This window comes from Balaenoptera physalus (genome assembly GCF_965194825.1).
Source record: "Balaenoptera physalus genome assembly, chromosome: 1".
NCBI lineage: Eukaryota > Metazoa > Chordata > Mammalia > Artiodactyla > Balaenopteridae > Balaenoptera > Balaenoptera physalus.
The window spans coordinates 102069511-102089394 of record NC_138882.1 but is presented as its reverse complement, the minus strand read 5'-3'; the positions used below and the strand labels follow the sequence as shown (position 1 = coordinate 102089394).

At 39.9% G+C, this 19884-nt stretch overlaps 2 protein-coding genes across 6 annotated transcripts in view; one reads left to right on the top strand and one right to left on the bottom strand.

Moving 5' to 3' along the window:
- Positions 1-12110, top strand: part of NTNG1 (netrin G1) — a 327350-nt gene extending 315240 nt beyond the window's left edge. For all 4 annotated transcript variants that reach the window (XM_082452305.1, XM_082452307.1, XM_082452308.1 and 1 more), the window contains one exon: positions 10850-12110. In XM_082452305.1, coding sequence (XP_082308431.1) covers positions 10850-11082 — 233 coding nt within the window. In that variant the 3' untranslated portion in view covers positions 11083-12110. The remainder of the gene's footprint in view (positions 1-10849) is intronic.
- The window catches only part of VAV3 (vav guanine nucleotide exchange factor 3), a 521969-nt gene that overhangs the window by 19044 nt on the left and 483041 nt on the right, over positions 1-19884 (bottom strand). The window lies entirely within an intron of this gene.

The following is a 19884-nucleotide window of genomic DNA, read 5'->3' as shown; positions in this document are numbered from 1 at the left end:
CTTATGAGTATAGGATTGTGTATGATTATAGGATTGTGTATGAGTATAGGATTGTGTATGAGTGTAGAATTGTGTATGAGTATCGGATTGTGTATGAGTATAGGATTGTGTATGAGTATAGGATTGTGTATGAGTATAGGATTATGCCTTTCCTGAGATAGTTTTTGTAGACATTTAAGATAATTGGTAGTTTGACTAGAAATATATATTAATAAGAAATACTGAAATGTGGCAAAATGTGGTCACATGATTCATTTATTGAAATTACCTGTATCATCTCAGTAAAAGATACTTTTATTTTCTCAAGTAAAATTCTTTTTATTAACATTTTTAATATTTTCAAAGGACTATACATTTATTCCAGGCAATTTGGAAAGAGTAAAAAGTATAAAGATGAAAATTTAAGTTACTGAAATCACTTGTACGCCTACCAGCCAGAGATGAACACTGGTCACATTTCGTTAGAATCTGTCCCAGTACTTTCTCTAAAGTTTATGTTACAAAAGGTACATGGCGAGGTATATGTTGTACTTATGGGGATCACACTAGATAAATATTTGTACTGCTTTCTCTTCTGACATAATGGCGTGTACTTTGAAATGATGGTTTATACCCTGATGTATGTTGCCATCGTGTGTGACTACGCCTCCCAATGAACGCCGTCTTTCGCCTTGGGCAAAAGAGTAGAGGTTGCACCTTTTTATTAAACTAGACAAGTGCATTTTCTGATACCAGATGAGAAACTCTGTGATTTCTCAGCACCGTTTTTATGAGCACCTTGCCTGCGTCTGTGTCTGAAGGTGTTGACCTAAATAGGATTTCAATACATCATTAAAGATCGCTTTAGGAAAGGTGCCCAGCCTTTGGCTTGTGGGATTCTCAACGAATTAATTATTTCTCAACATCAGCAAAGGTTTTTTTTCAGTTTGCAACAGCTAAAAACTTGGGGGTGTTTGGGCAGTGCCTCTAGCTCCTGCATTCGAGTCACCTGTTATCTCATTCACGCTAGCTGGGTTACCGCATACTGCAGGCATAGGCTCCTTCAAATGAACATGGCTTTCTTATGATGTTTTGAGTCGCATTTCCTTTGATTGGACAAGAGCAAGTGTCACTCCCATAATCAGTGCTTTGATATTAGATGAATAAGAATAGAATGGCTGCTCTCTAATGTCAGAACCTGCTGTACTAGATTACCCAGACATGTCTGACCACCTGCTGACAGCTCCACATTGTTCCCTACAGCCCCTTTAGCTCTGCTCCTTGGCCTCATTACACTGAAACAAAGTAGGCTGGATGCTGTCACACGGGGATCATGCCACCAGCATCACTGTCCCATGATGGATACAGGCACAGACAGGAGTGTAGGTTGAGAGCAGGAAAGCAAGGATGTTTTCACTTGATGGCTCCCAGGTTTCAGTGTAGATAGATACTCTATCCCCTGCTTTACCATTGCAGAAGCTAAAGGTTGGCCAAGGGGCAGTACACCCCTGGTATTCTGAAAACACACCTTATGTACTCTGATTGGTACAGGAGAATGCTCATTGAATGCAAGTATACAAGTCACCTTTGAGAAAACAGGCACTGCTGGTCCAATCTGACCTTGCAAGTACACAGCAATTGAATTCAAATATTCAATAACTGCCTGTTTGACCCCATGCTGTCTCAAGATTCATATCTACAGAGGACATATACAGATGATGTCTTCGAGCGAGGAAATTTACTTCCTTTTCGCTTCAAGTACCTTGCATTAGATACGTAGTGGTTAATTCATTATTCTGGCAGATATAAAAATAAGCACCCTGCTCTTCCACTCTGAGCTTCTAGCATTAGGAGAGATTGGGAAGGTATTGAACATTAACAAAGTATACTTAGGTTGTGTTTTATATTTTTTAAAGCACCACCACATAATTCTTCTTGAAGCTCCCAACAACTGTGAGGTCGGTGAATAGGACAAGTGTTATTATCCTCACTTTAGAAGTGAGGAAAGAGAGGCACAAAGAGGTTAAACGATTTCCCCAAGTTCACCCAGCCCATTAACCACAGAGACCAGACTTGAATCACAAGTTCTTCACCTAATTCTCTTCATACCACCTCATGCTTTTAGTGAGGAGAAAAACTATCTCTGTTCAGTGGGGCACCAGCAGGCAAAACTGGTCAAGCCAAGCAGCCACCTAAATCATCACCAGGACTATAATATTGGAGAAGTCCAACTGTTATCATGTATTTGATGAAAAAGAGGAAGAATTCCTCACTCTTTGCCTTTTAAGATGATAGGCTTTCCATGAGAAATATTCATGCAAATCACAGAGCTCGAGAGAACTTTAGAAACACCTACTTCAAACTCTTTCTCTAACTTTATAGCTGTCACTAGAATGTGAGGTCCGCAGAAGCAGCTGCATGGTCCGTCTGGCTCACACTGTGGGCCCAGCATCTAGAACAGTACCTGATTGGGTGATGGATGGATGGATGGATGGATGGATGGATGGATGGATGAATGAATGAATGATTGGATGGATGGATGAATGGATGGATGGATGGATGGATGGATGGATGTCACTAAGTGGTTTCGTGGTATGTCCAAGGCCTTACAGCAAAGTGATGACTAGTCAGAACTAGAACTCAGGTGTTATGACTCTTAATCAGTGTTTTTTACCACTAAGCCATATCCCCAATCATGGCCAGACATAAGTAAGAAAAGATAGGAAAAATGTACCTAGAATTCCCCAAAAGGCCATTAGACAACAGTCTATAAAGTGTCTTCTATATACCAGGAGCTAACCTGCAGGTTCAGTTTTACCTCTCACATCTCACAACTTAGTAAAACAGCCGCCAAGGCTGAATAAATGGGTCATAATCACAGCTCTTCATCTCCCTGCCACAGACTCTCAAATGCCTAAATCAGAACTGAATGTTGCACACATGCCTTTGTTATTAGCCTGTTTGGTGGAGGTTATTTGCTCTTTGACGTTTCTTTGAAAAGGACGGGAACATTTGGAACATCTTTCCCTCAGCAATCCTAGGCTCGTTTCAGGTGGTGAAGGTAGAGGTCACTTTATTAATACAGCCATCAAGGAAGGCTGTCATGGTAACCCATTGCCTCGATTCCTTGAAGTGCGGGAGACAAAGCCAAAAAAGAGAAACTTTCAAGTCTATAAATACAGACCCAGCATTGCTCAAGCCTAGCAGCTCACTGACAGGGCAAACCTAAATGTATAGCTTTGAACAAGACCCAAACAGAAGAAAGAAACCCTCCCTGTGGTAATGTAATGGGTCATCATGAAGATAACGGGAATAAGTGACCCTTCAGGTCATAAAAGAAAAGAAGAATAGAACAAGTAGCTATACTAAGTCCTGGCTGGTGCCCTCTTTGCACATTTGGGTTCCCTCTCTAGGTCTGCTTTTCCATACCTTCCAGAAAGGACTAATAGAGGGAAAAGGAATCAAGGTCTTATAATTCACATTTTGAAAATAGTTTGCAGTTTAGGAAGAGGAAAAAAATGAATGACAATCAAGAAACTTACAAAAAACAAGTTGAAGGAGCAAATGATTTAGCCACATCCCTGTGACTCTCATTATCCAAGCTAGAAGAAAAATAAAAATAAAAAGAAGTGAAAGAAGGAGGAAGAAATGCTGCTTGTCCCTATTCTTTCACTGTGAAAATTCCTAGTGTTTTTATAAACTTGTAGCAACTGTGGGGGCTTATTTATCTACTATGGTGGCTTGCTTACTGAAGCTATGATCAGAGCTATTAGAACACCTTGCTGACTTCAGCCTTTGCATCAGGGTTCCACACTTCATATTTTTGCAACATAACTCTGTTTGGGTCTAACATTAATACTATAACCTTATCTATCAAGGGCCACAGATTATCTTGGTTTGAAAGCATTCCTAATATTGAAACATCACGGGATTATAGGATATATGGTGTGATATTGGGCACACCATAATGAATTTATTTCTATCAGTAGTAAAATGATCCTTTAGAATATAGTCAAGCTATTACCAAAGTAGTATTAGCTTTTTCTGTATCTAAGGATTATATTTTATTATAATAAAAAGAATTGTGTCTAGCAAATAACAATTTGTATCCAATACTACTAGATCAAGTTTTGTGTAAGAGATTTAAAAATGAACCTTCACTGTTTATTGAGATAGCACATTGTTAATATGTCAATAGCAATGTAGAAAGAATCGGGACATACTTAATGTAAACACTTAACAAAATAAGGTCAGCGTTTTCAGTTTGAGGCAAATCTACACTGAAGGGCACCAAATAAAGAAGTGATAACTGCAAAGTGCTTATTGGGTAGAACTCCCTAGTTGGATTTTTAATCTGCAATGATATGCAAGATGAAATGGAGATAATGCCAGGATTTTGTAAATGGGTGTTTATCCTCATGCCAGTTCTATCAACTGGTGGTAAATGCCTGAAACTGTTACCAAGTCCAATCTCATACTGCTTGCTACACAACAGGCCAATAAATCGAGACAGGAGCTGTTGGGGCAAGGAGTAGCAACTTTATTCAGAAAGCCAGCAAACTGAAAAGATGGTGGGCTCATGCCCCAAAGAACCATCTTGCCTGTGTCAGAATTCCGGCTTCTTTTATTCTGAAAGGGGAGGGAGTAAAGTCAAATATTTCCTGGTTCTGGTCAGCCTCTGGAACGGATGTGTTAGTTTCTTCCTCCCTGCAGTCATTCACAGGTGGCCCTGGTCAGGATGTTTCCTGTGAGCTAAACAAAGGTATTTTAGCTTAACGCTCATTACCTGGGAGGCAGGGTTCCCAGAGATGGGCCATTATGTATAACTTCAGCTTATAGGCGACATCCCTTTAGTGATTAGCTTGTAATAGAATACAAAATGTTCTTATTACAAAACCTTGTGTTGAAAGGAATTCTGAAGTTTAGTGCAAGAGAATGCCTTGATTAAGTAGCTATGTTTTCTACATAGAGGAAGAGGAAATCAGAGCATCAGAGCATATGCAACATATTTGCCGTTCCCAAGCTAGACCTTGATATTTTTGGTATTTTATGTATGAGCTGATTTGCATTTGGAGCTCTGCCAGAATGTGTTGGAACTCTAGAAGATGTGAAATTTAATGCTATCAACAAAGCCCTCCGCCCAGTGTGGTATGAAAACAGATCAGTTGGTCAATACAAATGAAAGTCTACTGAGGATCTACAGAGGAGTTACTTATGTTGTCTTGGGGAGCATAGAATGCATTTCACACTGTGCAGCACATTCACTGCATTTCTCCTGACTGTTCTCTTCTATGTGAAGAGCAGTAATCTGTAAATTGGGAGACCTGGATGCTAGATCTAGAGCTACCCTTGTTTTTGGTTTCCTCGTCTAGGACTTGTCTAGATAGTTTTTGAAGTTTCCTCAAGCTTTGATTTTACTATTTCTATCAGAGCAAGGTAGGATGAATTACATGACAAGGGTGACTCTGGTTCCTCTTTAATTGTGAGCAATACTAAATGGTCTGTCTTAGACCATTTAGATCCCAGTCTTCTGATTTAACTCCCCCAGGAAGACAATCTGCTCTTATATTTCAGCTTTGAGTACTACATTCGTCTGAATTCCTATGGTTCTGCACCTGAAAACTCACTCTCTCTGATCTGAAGTCACCAAGGCATCGTCATTCTCCTTTCCCCAATATACATAAAGACAACTGCCCATCTTCTTTGCTGTGGCTGATACCCTGATCCAGACCTTCAACCTTTTATCACCAACATTAATTGAGGAGTAATTCTTTGTTTGGGTGGGGGAGGAGGCTGCCCTGTTTATTGCAGGATATTTAGTAGCATCTCTACCCACTAGATGCCAGTAGCATGCCCTCCCCCGAGGTGTGACAACCAAACACATCTCCAGACATTGTCAAATGTCCCCTGGAAGACAAAAATCATCCACTGTTGAAAACTACTACATTAGACTGACAACCAAAGACCTCTATTAAATGTGAATTCCTCAAATTCCTCCAATCCTTTCTCTATTCTAAAATCCCTTCTGCCAGATTCTATCAAGAGCATGCAATGCTTATTTTGCATATTTCCTTTATCCAGCTCAAAGTGCCCTTCCTCTCATACTCTTCCTGTCTATTTATTCCTAGCTACAGCGAACCACAGCAGGAAGACTTCTATGATTAATTTTATAACCTCATTTCATCACTGCATTTTGTTGAGATCTTTTTTTCTCAGCATCATTCCTGGTCTTTCTTTCTCTGCCTATGGCTTAAATGCTGATATTCTTCAGGGTTCTGGCTGCAGTTTTCATTTTGACTTAATCTATATTCTAGCAGGATGAGGTCTTCTATTCCTTTCTCTTCACTTTTTGTAACAATGACCACCATCGCCCCTGCTCCAAATCTGCATCTCCAAGACGAACTACCTCCTGAACTGTTAACTAGTTTTTCCAACTAATAACAAGACCCCTGCAGAAGAGCCTACAGATCCTTCCAAGTCAATAGGTCCAAAAAAAAGTTTATTTTCTTCCCTGACCAAACATTTCCTCCAATCTTCTTTTCTTAATAAATTGCATTATGATGCATCCAAATGCCAAAAACAAGAACCTCAGACTCTCTCTTACCTGTTTCAAATAACCTGTCTCCAAATCTGTTCCTTCTTCCTTCTCCCCATTGCTCTAACCCAGACCAAGCCTATTCTATTGAAGTATCTGATCACCTTGCCTCCAGCCTGTCCTTTCTCAGGTCTAGCCTCACCTTTTCTCCCCCTTTAAATCACCACCCTGCCCATAGATAGGTCTTTGACAGCTTCCCACTGCCTATTATCTAAACTCTGTAGAATGTTACGTAGAACCTTCAGATCCAGGCCATGCCATTCCTTCCTCATTCATCATTCACCAACATTTTCCACGTGTCTGTCAGGCTCCAGTCAGAAAACTGAACCCACACTATGTGTTTCAACAGAGAGAGAGAATTTACTAAGGGGAATGGTTAAACAGGTGCCTTAGAATTTAAACATGAGAAGAGGACACTGAAATAACACAGAGATAGTAACTGTGTAAGTAGGGAGCAGTTATCCCTCTTGGGCTGAGGAATTACAGGAAAGAGGATGGGGTTATTAGAAACTAACAGTTTGCATATGGACACCAAGGGGGGAAAGCAGTGGGGGGGGGGCGTGGGGGGGGTGAATTGGGAGATTGGGATTGACATATATACACTAAAATGTATAAAATACATAACTAATAAGGACCTGCTGTATAAAAATAAATAAAATTTAAAAAAGAAAAACAAAACAACAACAACAACGAAAGACCTCATGGATAATCCTCTCACTTCTCTCTGTAATTGATTTATCAATAAATAACCACTGATTAATGATTAAAAAAAAAAAGGAAACTAACAGTTTGGAGGAGAGACCCCCCAGATGTGGGACCCGTACCTCTTAGGAGGGGTAAGTCCTGGCTGCTGCTATTACCTCTGAAATGCTGGGCAGGGGCCCCTTGGAGCTGGGGCTCAAACCTCTAGAGAAGGAATGCTGCCAGGTTGGTGCAGAAACCTCTAAGGGTGAGATTGAAACTGGTTCTGAAAAGGCTGAGCCCCAGAGCCAACTGCTGCTTTTGGGATGTAGGGCCATTGCTGGGGCAATACTCTTAGGAAGAGCCATGAATCAGGAAAAGGGGAATCTCTGCTTCCTTCCTCCTACCTCCTCTGTTCCCTCTAGTGTGCCCTGTTGGCAGAAACCAGGAGACAGCTTGCAGGGTTTCAGCCTCAACAACAGAAGGAAAGGTGGATTTAGAGTTGAGAGACAAATGGTTAATAACCAGCACAATGTATTTTCACATCTTCTTGCCTTTACGGATATAGTTTCCCCACCCATAATGTTCTTTCTACCAATATCTGCCTGATGCATGTCATTGTTCAAATACAATCTCCTTTCTATAGTCTTCTCTAATCTTCCCTCAAATAATTATTTACACCAGTATCTTAGTTCCCCTAGCAGTTGGCAAGTACTTCCTTTATAGTTTCTTTTTTTAATATTGTATCATAATTACTTCTGTGTATGTTCATTTGTTTGTTTTCTGCAAAACTGTGAGCTCCTTTAGGGCAGGCAGAGTTACAGCCATACAGTCTAGCAGGGCACCTGGCACACAGCAGATGTTGATTGAGCTGGATGGAAATGATAAAAGCATTTTAATGAAATTAATATTAGATCATTTCTTGTATATATTTTATCTTCCCAACCAGATGTGAACCTTATAAGAGCAGAGATCATGCTTTCTATTTCTTTTATTTTTTTCATGGTGGTCAGTACAAGGTTTCATATGCTGAAGAAGAGCTCAATGATATTTGTTAACCACCTAGTTTATTCATTAAGCACCACAAATTTGATTCAAAATGACATGAAGATGGAGCATAAGTTTATGAATAGCAGGTAAGATTTGTAGTTAGGTTTAGATGTACTTCTAGCACATGATTCCAACAGAGAGATCTGTGCATATGGTAAAGTTCTGTATTTGTTGAATAGCACAATCAAGAGACCAAATGTAATGTGTCTTAAAGTGAATTCTAAAGTAATTAAATATATTCTAGGTTTCATTTTTTCTGCTTATCTCTTACAGAAAACATATTGCCCCAACTGATGTGATTATTAATCCTGGGTTACATCTGGTCCTTGAATATTTATTAAATTTCTCACAGTCATCAACATCAAGTAGTAGATTACTTAAATGTAGGAAAGTTATTGAATTTTAACTTAATCACAAGCTTCTTGAAAAAAAGAAACCTCTGTTCAACAACTGATTTACATTCAGGTCCAAGAAGAAGAAAAATAGCTTTTTTTTTTTCTTAAGGGGAGTGATATTTAATTAACTATCGATTCCTTCTCAATTATTCAAGGCAAGCAATTATCGATATTGATGGAAACAATATTTCCCTATGTGTAGTGCCCAAATGAAAGGAAATATCCCATTCAGTGATCTGCTGCCTGGAACAAGAAATGCTGAGAATCTTTAACTTTAAATGGAAACAGTTATTTGGATCTGTTTATTCCATGTTGCCCCAGTTAAACAGATATTCCTAAAGTGTAAGCAAAACAAAATCCTGAAAACCTATGTATGCTTTCCAAATTAACAGCCACCAAAAAAAGAGACTTTTTGTCAGTTTTGACCGTGAATTTAACCACTCTACCCTTGTACACTTAGCCTCAAAGCTACAGATCTTGACATTTTAAACCATGACTCATAAAATACTATAATTTGGGTCTAATATTCATGGTTTCTAAGCCACCCAATGAGAGGTAGCTTACATAATCATTAGAACCCCTGGAACACTACCTTGTATATCAATATTTTGAGCCTGAAGGATTTATAGGCCTTAATAGTCACTTCTAACATTTACAGATAGCAAATGTGGGTACATTTGAAAATTATGCCAATCCATTATGCAACTATATTAGAGGTCGCCAAGGAATTGTTGTGGAAGGTGGGAAAATAGGGCCCTGTTTAGGGCACTTTGTTATTAACTCTGTGAGCATCCACCACCATCTTTTTTCAGCTCATTTGCACACAGAGCATTAGCATGTTTGCGTTTAAGAAGCTTCTTTTGAAGGTGACATACTATTGAACATAATTAATGGACAAGGCAATATTCTCTATTTAATTATTACTTGGGAGATGAGGGTTTTTTAAATACTTTACACTTGATAGTAATAGTAAGTGTGTGTGTGTGTGTGTGTGTGTGTGTTTAATTCGTGTGGTATCCCTGGGGAAATTTGACTATGACATTTTTAAAAAATGAAGAATGTTATAATTTATAAGAAGCTACTTTTTCTGCTCTGCGCCCTGCCCCCCACCCCCCTTCCAGAGTGGTTCTATATATTAAGCGCTTAAGCAGCATATGTTGCTGGCAAGTGTTCTTGGCTCTTTTGCTCTTTGGTGTTGTTTTAATTTCTCTGTGTTCTATTTATCATTCTGCTAAATCAGTGAAACCTTGATTATCTAAAATAATAGGAGACATGGAATTAATGAGGATAACTAGTTTTTTGAAGGAATAAGAAATTATTAGAGATGCAAGTTACATGACAGGGACTGTGAATGAATTTTAGTATCTGGAATTGCTTGCTTGATTTATTGCAACTGATTCTATAAATTGATGGACAAAGTGAAATTTTGATAATCAGGGTTTCACCATTGCATTTATTATTCTTCCTGGAAATCAAGGTAACCTTGGACTCTACTTGCTATATTTACAAGGCAATAAATATCCTAATAGGCTGTTAGGGGCAAATGGGACTGCTCCTCCTCACATTCCTCCCGTGAAAAGCTTTCTCTCTTCGGATCTGGCTGCTGCCTCCCCCGGAGCATGCTGCCTGCCCCCTGCCCCGTGCTTGCCCGTGGGCTCCTCCTCCCTTCCTGCATGCAGCCCTGGAATCACCTGCGGGGAGAATGGCCCACCCCTTAGAGGTTCTTGGTCATTTTAGCAATACTGCTTTGCATTTTAATTCCATTCATCTGGCCTCAAAGTTCTGCATTCTTGTATCAGGCATTATCCTTGAAACACCCTGGAGGTCACAACAGGTCCCGGTTCCAGGAAGAGAAGATACTGCCAAACCAGGAGTATCACATTACTTTGTATTTGATAGCCTGAAATGGACAATGATAATATCCAAGATTGCAGCACAAATCTATATGAAAAGAATTAATATGATCAAAACAAAGGCAGCAAACTACATTTGTTTGGAAATTGGAGTCACGTGCTTAGTTTGCGGAGGGGAGGGGGGAGCACAAGATCGATAGAGATTTTTTTAAAGCTGAAAACATGATGTAGCAGATGAACTTAAATTGATTCTGCTTCTCCTCCCCGCGCCCCCCCCCCCCCCCCTCGTTCTGCAGCGAATGTCTGCGACAACGAGCTCCTGCACTGCCAGAACGGAGGGACGTGCCACAACAACGTGCGCTGCCTGTGCCCCGCCGCGTACACGGGCATCCTGTGCGAGAAGCTGCGCTGTGAGGAAGCGGGCAGCTGCGGCTCCGACTCGGGCCAGGGCGCGCCCCCGCGCGGCTCCCCCGCGCTACTGCTGCCGCTGGCCGCTCTGCTGGGGACAGCCGGCCCCCTGGGGATCTAGGCGGCGCATCCAGCCACCAGACGGGTCCGGCCGTGGGGAAGCAAACACAGCCCCAGCATTCGCTACTAACATAGGAAACCCACCCTCAGACACCCCCCACTCAAACACAGTGTACAAACTAAGAAGGCCCAACTGAGCTAAGCCATATATAACAGCCGTGGACAGCACACCGGAGTCAAGACTGGTAATTTCCGACTCCAGAGGCGTTGGCAGCTGTTGATATTATCCCTGCAAATCACATTGCCCGCTGCAGAGCTTATCGCCGATTGGAAAGGCTGTGACAGACCCCCAAAAGGAAAGACAAAACAACAACAACAACAACAAATCAACCAACCTAAAAACATTTGCTACTCGCACGTGGTGTGCCCCCCGCACCACTCGGCCCCGTGTGTGAACCAACCAAACTGAAGCATCCTTTGCTGGCAGTGCATTGTGGGTCTAAGGAAGTGTGTTACAAGCTGCCATATTGGCCTGCTTCAGTCCCTGAACCCCTTCCAACCTGTGCTTTGGTGAACGTTGCTCTGTAACCCTTGTTGGTTGAAAGATTTCTTTGTCTGATGTTAGTAATGCACATGTGTAACAGCCCCCTTCAAAAGCTCAAGCCAGTCGTACCCCGTATATCTTAGCAGCACTGGGTCCACCCAGTGAGAGCACACATCCACTGTCCAAGAGTGGCTGTAGGAAAAAAAGAAAGTGTATCTATCCTTTTGTATTCAAATGAAGTTATTTTTCTTGAAATACTGTAATATGTAGATTTTTTGTATTCTTGCCAATTTGTGTTACCAGACAATCTGTTAATGTATCTAATTCGAATCAGCAAAGACTGACATTTTATTTTGTCCTCTTTCCTTCTATTTTGTTTCATTGTGCAGAGATTTCTCTGTAAGGGCAACGAACTTGCTGGCATCAAAGAATATCAGTTTACATATATAACAAGTGTAATAAGATTCCACCAAAGGACATTCTAAGTGTTTTCTTGTTGCTTTAACACTGGAAGATTTAAAGAATAAAAATTCCCGCATAAACGATTTCAGGAATTTGTATTGCGATTTCTTAAGATGAAAGGAGCAGCCAGATTCACACTCACTTTACTGATTTCTATGTGGACTGAATACACTCAGCCGATGAATTTAGTACCCAGAAAGGTGGATTGGTGTTCACTAGCTCGGACAACTTCTGCAAAATATGAGACTATTTCCACTTGGGAAAAATTATAACAGCAAAAAAAAAAAAAAAAAAAAAAAAATCTAAGTGATTGCCAAGATTATGCCAAAGCCTGTTGGCAGAGTACTAAGAGATTTTTATTTTTAAGTCATGCTATTTTCACAGATTGATGTGATCATGTGATTCTAGGGATGCTGATCTATGTATCTTTCCAATTACAGTGTTTACATGGCGTATCATAAGAGGCAACCTGGGGAACCAGGAAAGTCGCAGGGAAATTGAGTGATTAGCAATCTGACTTTGAATATATTCAGACTAAGTATTTACAGAAATGTCAAAATATACAGCAGCAAGTAGCCATAACTGCTGTTCCTGAGAATAAACTTTGTTTTAAGTACGCCCAAGGTGTAATAAATTCTTGTTTCTGCCTTTTATTAGGCCAATTACTATGCAGAACAGCAAGGCGGGGAGAGGAGGGGAGAAGCACTGCAAAGTTTCAAAGTGACTAAAACAGTGTGTAGTCCATTCCCAGCACACTGTTGTCCTACAGGTTACAAATGTGTTAGCTGCAGCATCTTCTGGCATCAAAAACAATTAACAGCCCAAGCCAGAGTCTGAAGGACAGTGAAGTCCTACATGACTTGGTAGAGCAGTAGCCTATGATGGTGTTAGGTCGGAAGCCCACTTCCAGTCTGAATTCTTCACCCTCCCGCCACTCTTTGCTGCAGTTGGGGTTGGGGGAGTCTTCTGATAAATATCCTCGGTAAAAACTAGACAAAGGAACAGCGTGTCTTACTGGTTTTGTTCCCAGAAAAACAAATTCAAAGAAGGCAATAAAAGGTAAACAGGTAATGCCTGTGCTGCCTGCCATCCCACGTCTAAGTCGATTGAATGTTTGTTATTCAAACCCACAATCTCTTTTGATGTAAGAAATAAGAAAAGATGGAAATAAATTAGAGCTCTGGCTTAGTGCCGGAGTGGCCAACCAGAAACTGGAGATTTACATTAGAAGCATAAACAGCAAATTATATTTCAGGCTCACCAAAGACTACACGTGAAAATGCCGATAACATACAGTTTGAGATTACTTATAATGAGGTGGATTTCTAATATTAAAATTGGACTTGTCTTATAGTTTATTAGCACAAACCAAAGGCAGACTGTGTTATTTCCAGCAATGATGCACTTTATCATTATCCACTCATGGCTTCGTCACCAGGCTCAGGAATCAGATTGCATATTTCAATACATGGTATTTGAAAGCTAATTCTAAAATTTAGTGAAGGCCTGATCTAAATCAATTCATCTGCATTTTATCTTTATGAAGCTATAAGAATCTAAATTGATGAGAAATATCTTGCATTCAGTGTACTTAGATATAGTTTTCTGAATTTCCTGAAGTGATGTGATCTGCTTTTAATAAATTCACTTTTAGGTATATAACAAATGGAAATGAAATGTTCTTTTTAATTTGGATTCTCAAATTCTTCTAAAGGGTGTATTACTTTGGTGAAACCCCAAACCAGTAGATTTTATTTGTCTACTGTTTTCTAGCATTCTTGCAAAGCTGGTTCCATCTGCAATATTATGTCTAAGGACAGGATTGGGGTGAAAAGTGGATACTAAGTTGTTCACGTATTTAAGGTCCTAATTCTTGCTTTGTCTCTACTTGGATTAGCCCTTAGGATTGGTTAATCTAGCAACTTTACCACAAAGTACAAATACAATTTCTTCCATCAACACCTTTTATTTTTTTTTAATTATTTATTTATTATTTCTATCTTTGGCCGTGTTGGGTCCTCGCCTCTGCGCGAGGGCCCTCTCCAGCTGCGGCAAGTGGGGGCCACTCTTCATCGCGGTGCGTGGGCCTCTCACTATCGCGGCCTCTCTTGTTGCGGAGCAAAGGCTCCAGACGCGCAGGCTCAGTAGTTGTGGCTCACGGGCCCAGTCGCTCCGCGGCACGTGGGATCTTCCCAGACCAGGGCTCGAACCCGTGTCCCCTGCATTGGCAGGCAGACTCCCAACCACTGCGCCACCAGGGAAGCCCAACACCTTTGATGAACATAAAACTTCAAAGAAATCTTTGTCCCAAGTTTCGTCTGTATAGAAAGTGCTGGTATTTATAGGAAAGTAATTAGACTCAATGTGGGATTGATTCATTTCTGAGCCTGTGCACAGGGTAGAGGGGGAACTTTAGTCCCAGAAAAGAGCGGCCCTTGCTTAGTGGGGCCCATTCTGACCCTCCTCCCATTTTGTCTCAGTAGCCAGGAACCTAGAATTCCCTACTCAGGTGTCCTCCACCTACTTTTAGGGTGTATACGCCTCTTCTGGGGGTCCAAACTCCTGAAGGCAGGCAGCATAATGAGTGCACATCCTTGAGTGCAAGAGGTGGCAAAGGGTGAATATGTATGGATAGATTAGTGACTTGGGCCTGGGAGTATATGCTGGGGAATTCACACGCCAGTGAGAAGAGGCTCCTTGCAGTGAAACCCAGAGCTCAGGGATGGAAAAGAAGGGGCTAAGGGATGGGAGAGAGAGTAGGGCTGCCTCAGGGCCAGGGTCCAGTACAGAACTCTGAGCAGTCTAAAAGATTCTAAACCTATACCTGGGTTTCCGGTTGTTATGAAAGTATTTGTGTTAAAGCAGCAGAATGGAACGTAGTGTTATTTAACACTATGTTAGCTTGATGTATAACTTTTAAATATTTAGACATGTGGCCTATGGGCTTCCATTGGTACTTTTGTCCTGGCCCCTGCCTGGTGGGTCTGCCTGGAGATGAACACTGCATGAGGTGCCCTTGAGTCAAATGACTAAATGGGTCAAATCACTTACCCAGGTACAGGTTGGGAGAAGGCATACCGGTCACAGTTTAACAATTCCTATAGTAAATGCTCCACTTCACTTTTTCTCCAACCTGTGGCCTTATTGAATATAAGAACATTTGGATGGACTGGGGGCTGGGGGCAGCTGTGAGGAAACCCTGAAATCAGATCTTTTGTCCCATCATCTTCACTCTCCGCCATCAATAGTCCAGTATTATTGGGATATAAGGACCCCATATTCTGAGACGGGATGCTCTGTGTTATACGGGAAATGGGTTGTTGCACTTCACCTGTTGTTAAATACTAAATAAAACACCTATTTAACAGTTTATCTGCTCAGAGAGTTACACAGAATACGTGGGAGCTTTGAACTACATGTTCTATATATTTGTTATGCATTGAATTCTATCTGTTTATGATCTGATGCAATTTAGAGCTTCAGCTTCTGAGCTAGAATTTCTTACCCACCATTTTGATTCCCAGTCTTTACCAATAAAGATGACAATGGTGACAGCAACTAAGCTGCATCTTAGAACAATCTGAATAACTAGGTAAAACTCTAGGATTTTTTTTTTTTTTAGAAAATCTAATAGGGCACCTTAATGGCATATAGGAATGAAAAACACAGGTAAGGAGCAACCCTAGAATGTGGATCCAAATATGTGGTTGTGAAATTTTCTTTCTTTGCCTCAGGAAATCAGGACTAGATTCTACTCAATTTTCTTTCCAAGAAATATCAAATGTCCACTTGGCATAAATATTCTGACAGTTCTGACCATTTCCATATGGAAGAATTTTTTACTTTTAACTATGTTTTCCCTTTTTTTACACTAAAAGTAGTTTTTTCCTTTAGTTACCTAAAACAGTTGCCAATAAATTCTCAGCGTAAACTGCACATAAACATAATATGGTGTCACAAAGAGTTAAGAATGCCAGTTATCATACTTTGAAGTTTCACCAACAATCTTGGGAACATGGAGAATTTTTATTCTTTACAACACCTGGTAAGGTGTGACTCACATATTATCATCTTCATTTTGCATCTGAAGAATCAAATAACTAAGAAACAGACATATCCCTTGTATAAATCATGTTATTGCGTTTAACTAGAAAAGAGAAAATAACATCTGTGAAAACTGTATATTAATATTGAAAAATGCAGTTATTTGAGATCTATTATGGCAGGAAAATTCTACCCCTAATACATTTTTAGAGTAGGTCCTGGAATATGTCTACCAAGAAGGCTTAAATGATTTTAGGGCGTGTTGTTTAGATTAATACAGTTGAGCATTTAACTATTGCTGGAATCCCCTCTCTGCCTTTTCCCATCACCCAAGAGCTCTTTTTAATTGACGATTGAATTAAAATAGCGTAGTAACATTTAAAATTATGTGATGTTTTTATTAACCTGAAATGATAGCTGGTAAAATGGGCCATTATTCTGCAAGACCTAATTATGTTAACACTAAAGATTTAGCTGGGCTGGCTGGAGCAAACTGCAACGAATTGGAAGTAAAAATAGTATCATTTTCTTAACCTAGTCTCGTTTTTTCAGAGGTGTCACTTTTAACTATTATTTAATTAGTGAACTATGAAATCTATGGGAAAAAGAACCTGACTGGAAGAGAGAAAAAAAATAATTACTACCCCTCCTACATCTGTCTGAATAGACGCCGAAATTCCTGTGTGATGAGAATGTGTGGTTATGTTAAAGACACAGTGTACCATGGTGTGTATCCTCTAGCCACCTTGCCCTGAGCGTACCACATTACAGCTTTGCTCTTACCGGGGGAAGTCATTCTAATCTAATCAAAGAAAGAAAATGGCAGAAAATCACACACCTGAAGTCCTGTTAAGAATAGGTGATTCTTTTTGCCCCAGACAGGCAAGAACATAATGTCATCTTTGTTTGTATTTTGCTCTGAAGGAGGGGTCGCTCCTGTAGGGGTATGATTTTCCCTCTACCCACGTGAAACGTGGCAAGAAAACATTCTCCAAGGAACTAGCATTTTGCTATTTACCAGTCGTGCCTACCCCATGAAGCCCTTAGTAATCGTTTTGGCTTTCATGGTGTGATAAACACCTAAAGGCAAGAGATTAGTGGCATCACTCTTCGTCTCTTTTTCTCTCCCTTTGGAAAAAAAACAAAATGGGTCCAAATATAGAATAATGACATTTGCAAGAATCCTTCAGTTAGTTGATGCCTAATTATGAAGACTCCAGCTAAATATTTAGTTTATTAAATTAATAGTGTGACAAGTATTGGAGCAGCTTTACAGCCACTTAAACTTGTGTTTACATCCTGTGTGATTACAATTCATAATTGGGAAAGCAGTCAAAACTAAATGCATTCTGATCAATGGTTCCCATTCTGCAAATAGACCCAGCACAACACGTTACAGTGAGTGACTTAAAAGTGGGACTTCTGCATCTAGAGTTCCAGCTAGACTTGGGAAAGACAATGGAGGGTTTCCAGCACTGAAGTGCTTTAACTTAGGTGTGAGATTTTCTGTATAAGTGATTTTTTTTTCTGGGCAGAGGGTCTATTATACTCTCTCTTATTTTTAATTTATAAAAGGCCTGAAAATATAAGGATGACTGCACTAAAACCTCAGGTTAAGATTTACCCTAACTATGGAAGGTTTTTTTAAAATAATAAACTGTTGAAAGGGGATGAGTGAAAATAACACATTGGTACTTGAAAGCACGTATTTTCCAGCAATTGGCTCTTTTTTCATCTCTTACTGACCTTATCTCTCCTGAGCTGCTAAGGGCATCTATATTCTCTTTTGTAGATATATATTTTAACATGTTCATGTTTGTCCTGGAAGCCACATGAAGTAAAAGTGAAAATAACCTAGGTCAGGAGTGTAGTGTGAGTGGCAAATGATGAAAATGTCTCGGCAACTCTGCTATATTTCTCAAGGCAGCATGTAGTGTCAATGGACACTCACTTCCTCTGGGTCCCTGGGTCAACCTTCCTTTAGGCTTTGAAGAATATTGGTTCCAATAAAGAGTCCCAAATAAAGCTCTTGGGAGAATCTGAATAATATAAATATCTGCATTAATATGTTGGTAATAAAAGCCTCATACCTCATAATCAGTTCCAATTAAATGATAACTAAATTCTGGCAATTGGATATATATCATTTTTCATTCAATCTGAATATGTACATATTTCTATGTAAATTCTCACTTTAATGCACACAACGTATTTTCATTTACAATCATCACATACCTGTGCTATTGAGTAAGTGAGGGCTACCTCTAACCAAAGGCAGATGCCACTAGATTGATTTGAGACTTGCCTATTCGAAGATGTTGCTACTGAGACTTAAATCCCTCCGCATTTGTCAGTTTCTGTCACCTGAAATATGAGCGCACTCTGAAACAGTCAGAAATAATGTGGGTTCTGATGCTGTTCTCAGGGCTGTGAGAAGCACAACCACTCTGACTTCTCTGTTGCAGACATTTTACTAGAAAGGGCTCAAACTTGTACACACTTGTACATTTCTAAAAAATAAAATATGTGTGACACTGGAACACACTGAGATTGAATGACACAAACTTATTTTCCTTTTGGCTGGTTTGTTTCATTTTTATGGTGACTCTCGCTACAAGCATCAGATCAGGAGCAAAGGTCTTTCTAATTGTCTGTATGGTTCCCTGAGTTGTGAGTACTATTCTCTCTGTTCTGTTTGGGGGCCCTGATATATATTCCCACCCTGTGCCCTAGACCTGTGCTATCCAAATCGGGAGCTACTAGCCACCTATGGCTTTTGAGCACTTGAATGTGGTTAGTCCAAACTAACATGTCCTGTGAACATAAGATACTCACTGGATTTCAAAGAGTACAAAACAAATGAGAAAAGAATGTGAATTATTTCTTTAATCATTTTCATATTGATTACATGTTGGAATGATAATATTTTGGACACACTGTGTTAAATAAAATATATTATTAGAATTGATGTTAACTGTTTCTCTTTCCTTTCTAACGTGGCTACCAGAGATACTTTAACCACATAAATGGCTCACATTATATTTTTATTGGACAGCACTGCTCCAACCACCTAATTTTCCCATCTCTAAAATAGGGCTAATAGTATTCATTCTCCACAGTTCATGTGAAAATCTAAGTGAGCTAATGAGCGTGAAATTATTGGCAAATTGTAAAGTGTAGGAAGTGTCTAAGAGTGTTGATGACCATGATGGTGATAATCATGATGATATTTTCAAGCCCTAGTTCCACCTTTCCAGATTTCTCTGGAAATTCTCAGCCAGAGGTCTCACCAAAACTTTCTCTAAAAGAGCTGCAGGGCAATGAATGCAAGGTTTTAAAAGTTTTGAATGTGACATATGACCTGATCAAGAAGCTTACATTTGTAACAATATCAACAAAGAGAATACTAATGGTAGTAAAAAATCATAGTAATAGCAACCACACACATCTTTGATGAAAGCCTTGAGCCAGGAACTGTGTTACGTATTTTTACCATCTTTATTCTAAATAACGCACTGCGTTTCTATTAGTGCAGTTTATGAGCATATTGCTGACTCATTTTCTTTCTGCACACTTAATTGTTTTTAAGTTCTGTATGTAGACAATGAATGAAAGATGGCAAAATGTGACTTAGCAACAGCAACTCAGGGGACAAAGGCAAAATGTGAGTCGACAATATGTGCATAAACTTGCATAACAGTTCTAGCATCATAATGTGCACGGTGTTAGGATTTCTATATAGGCATTCTTCATTTTACTGCGCTTCACTCCATTGCTCTTTGCAGGTAGTGAATTTTTTACAAACTGGAGGTT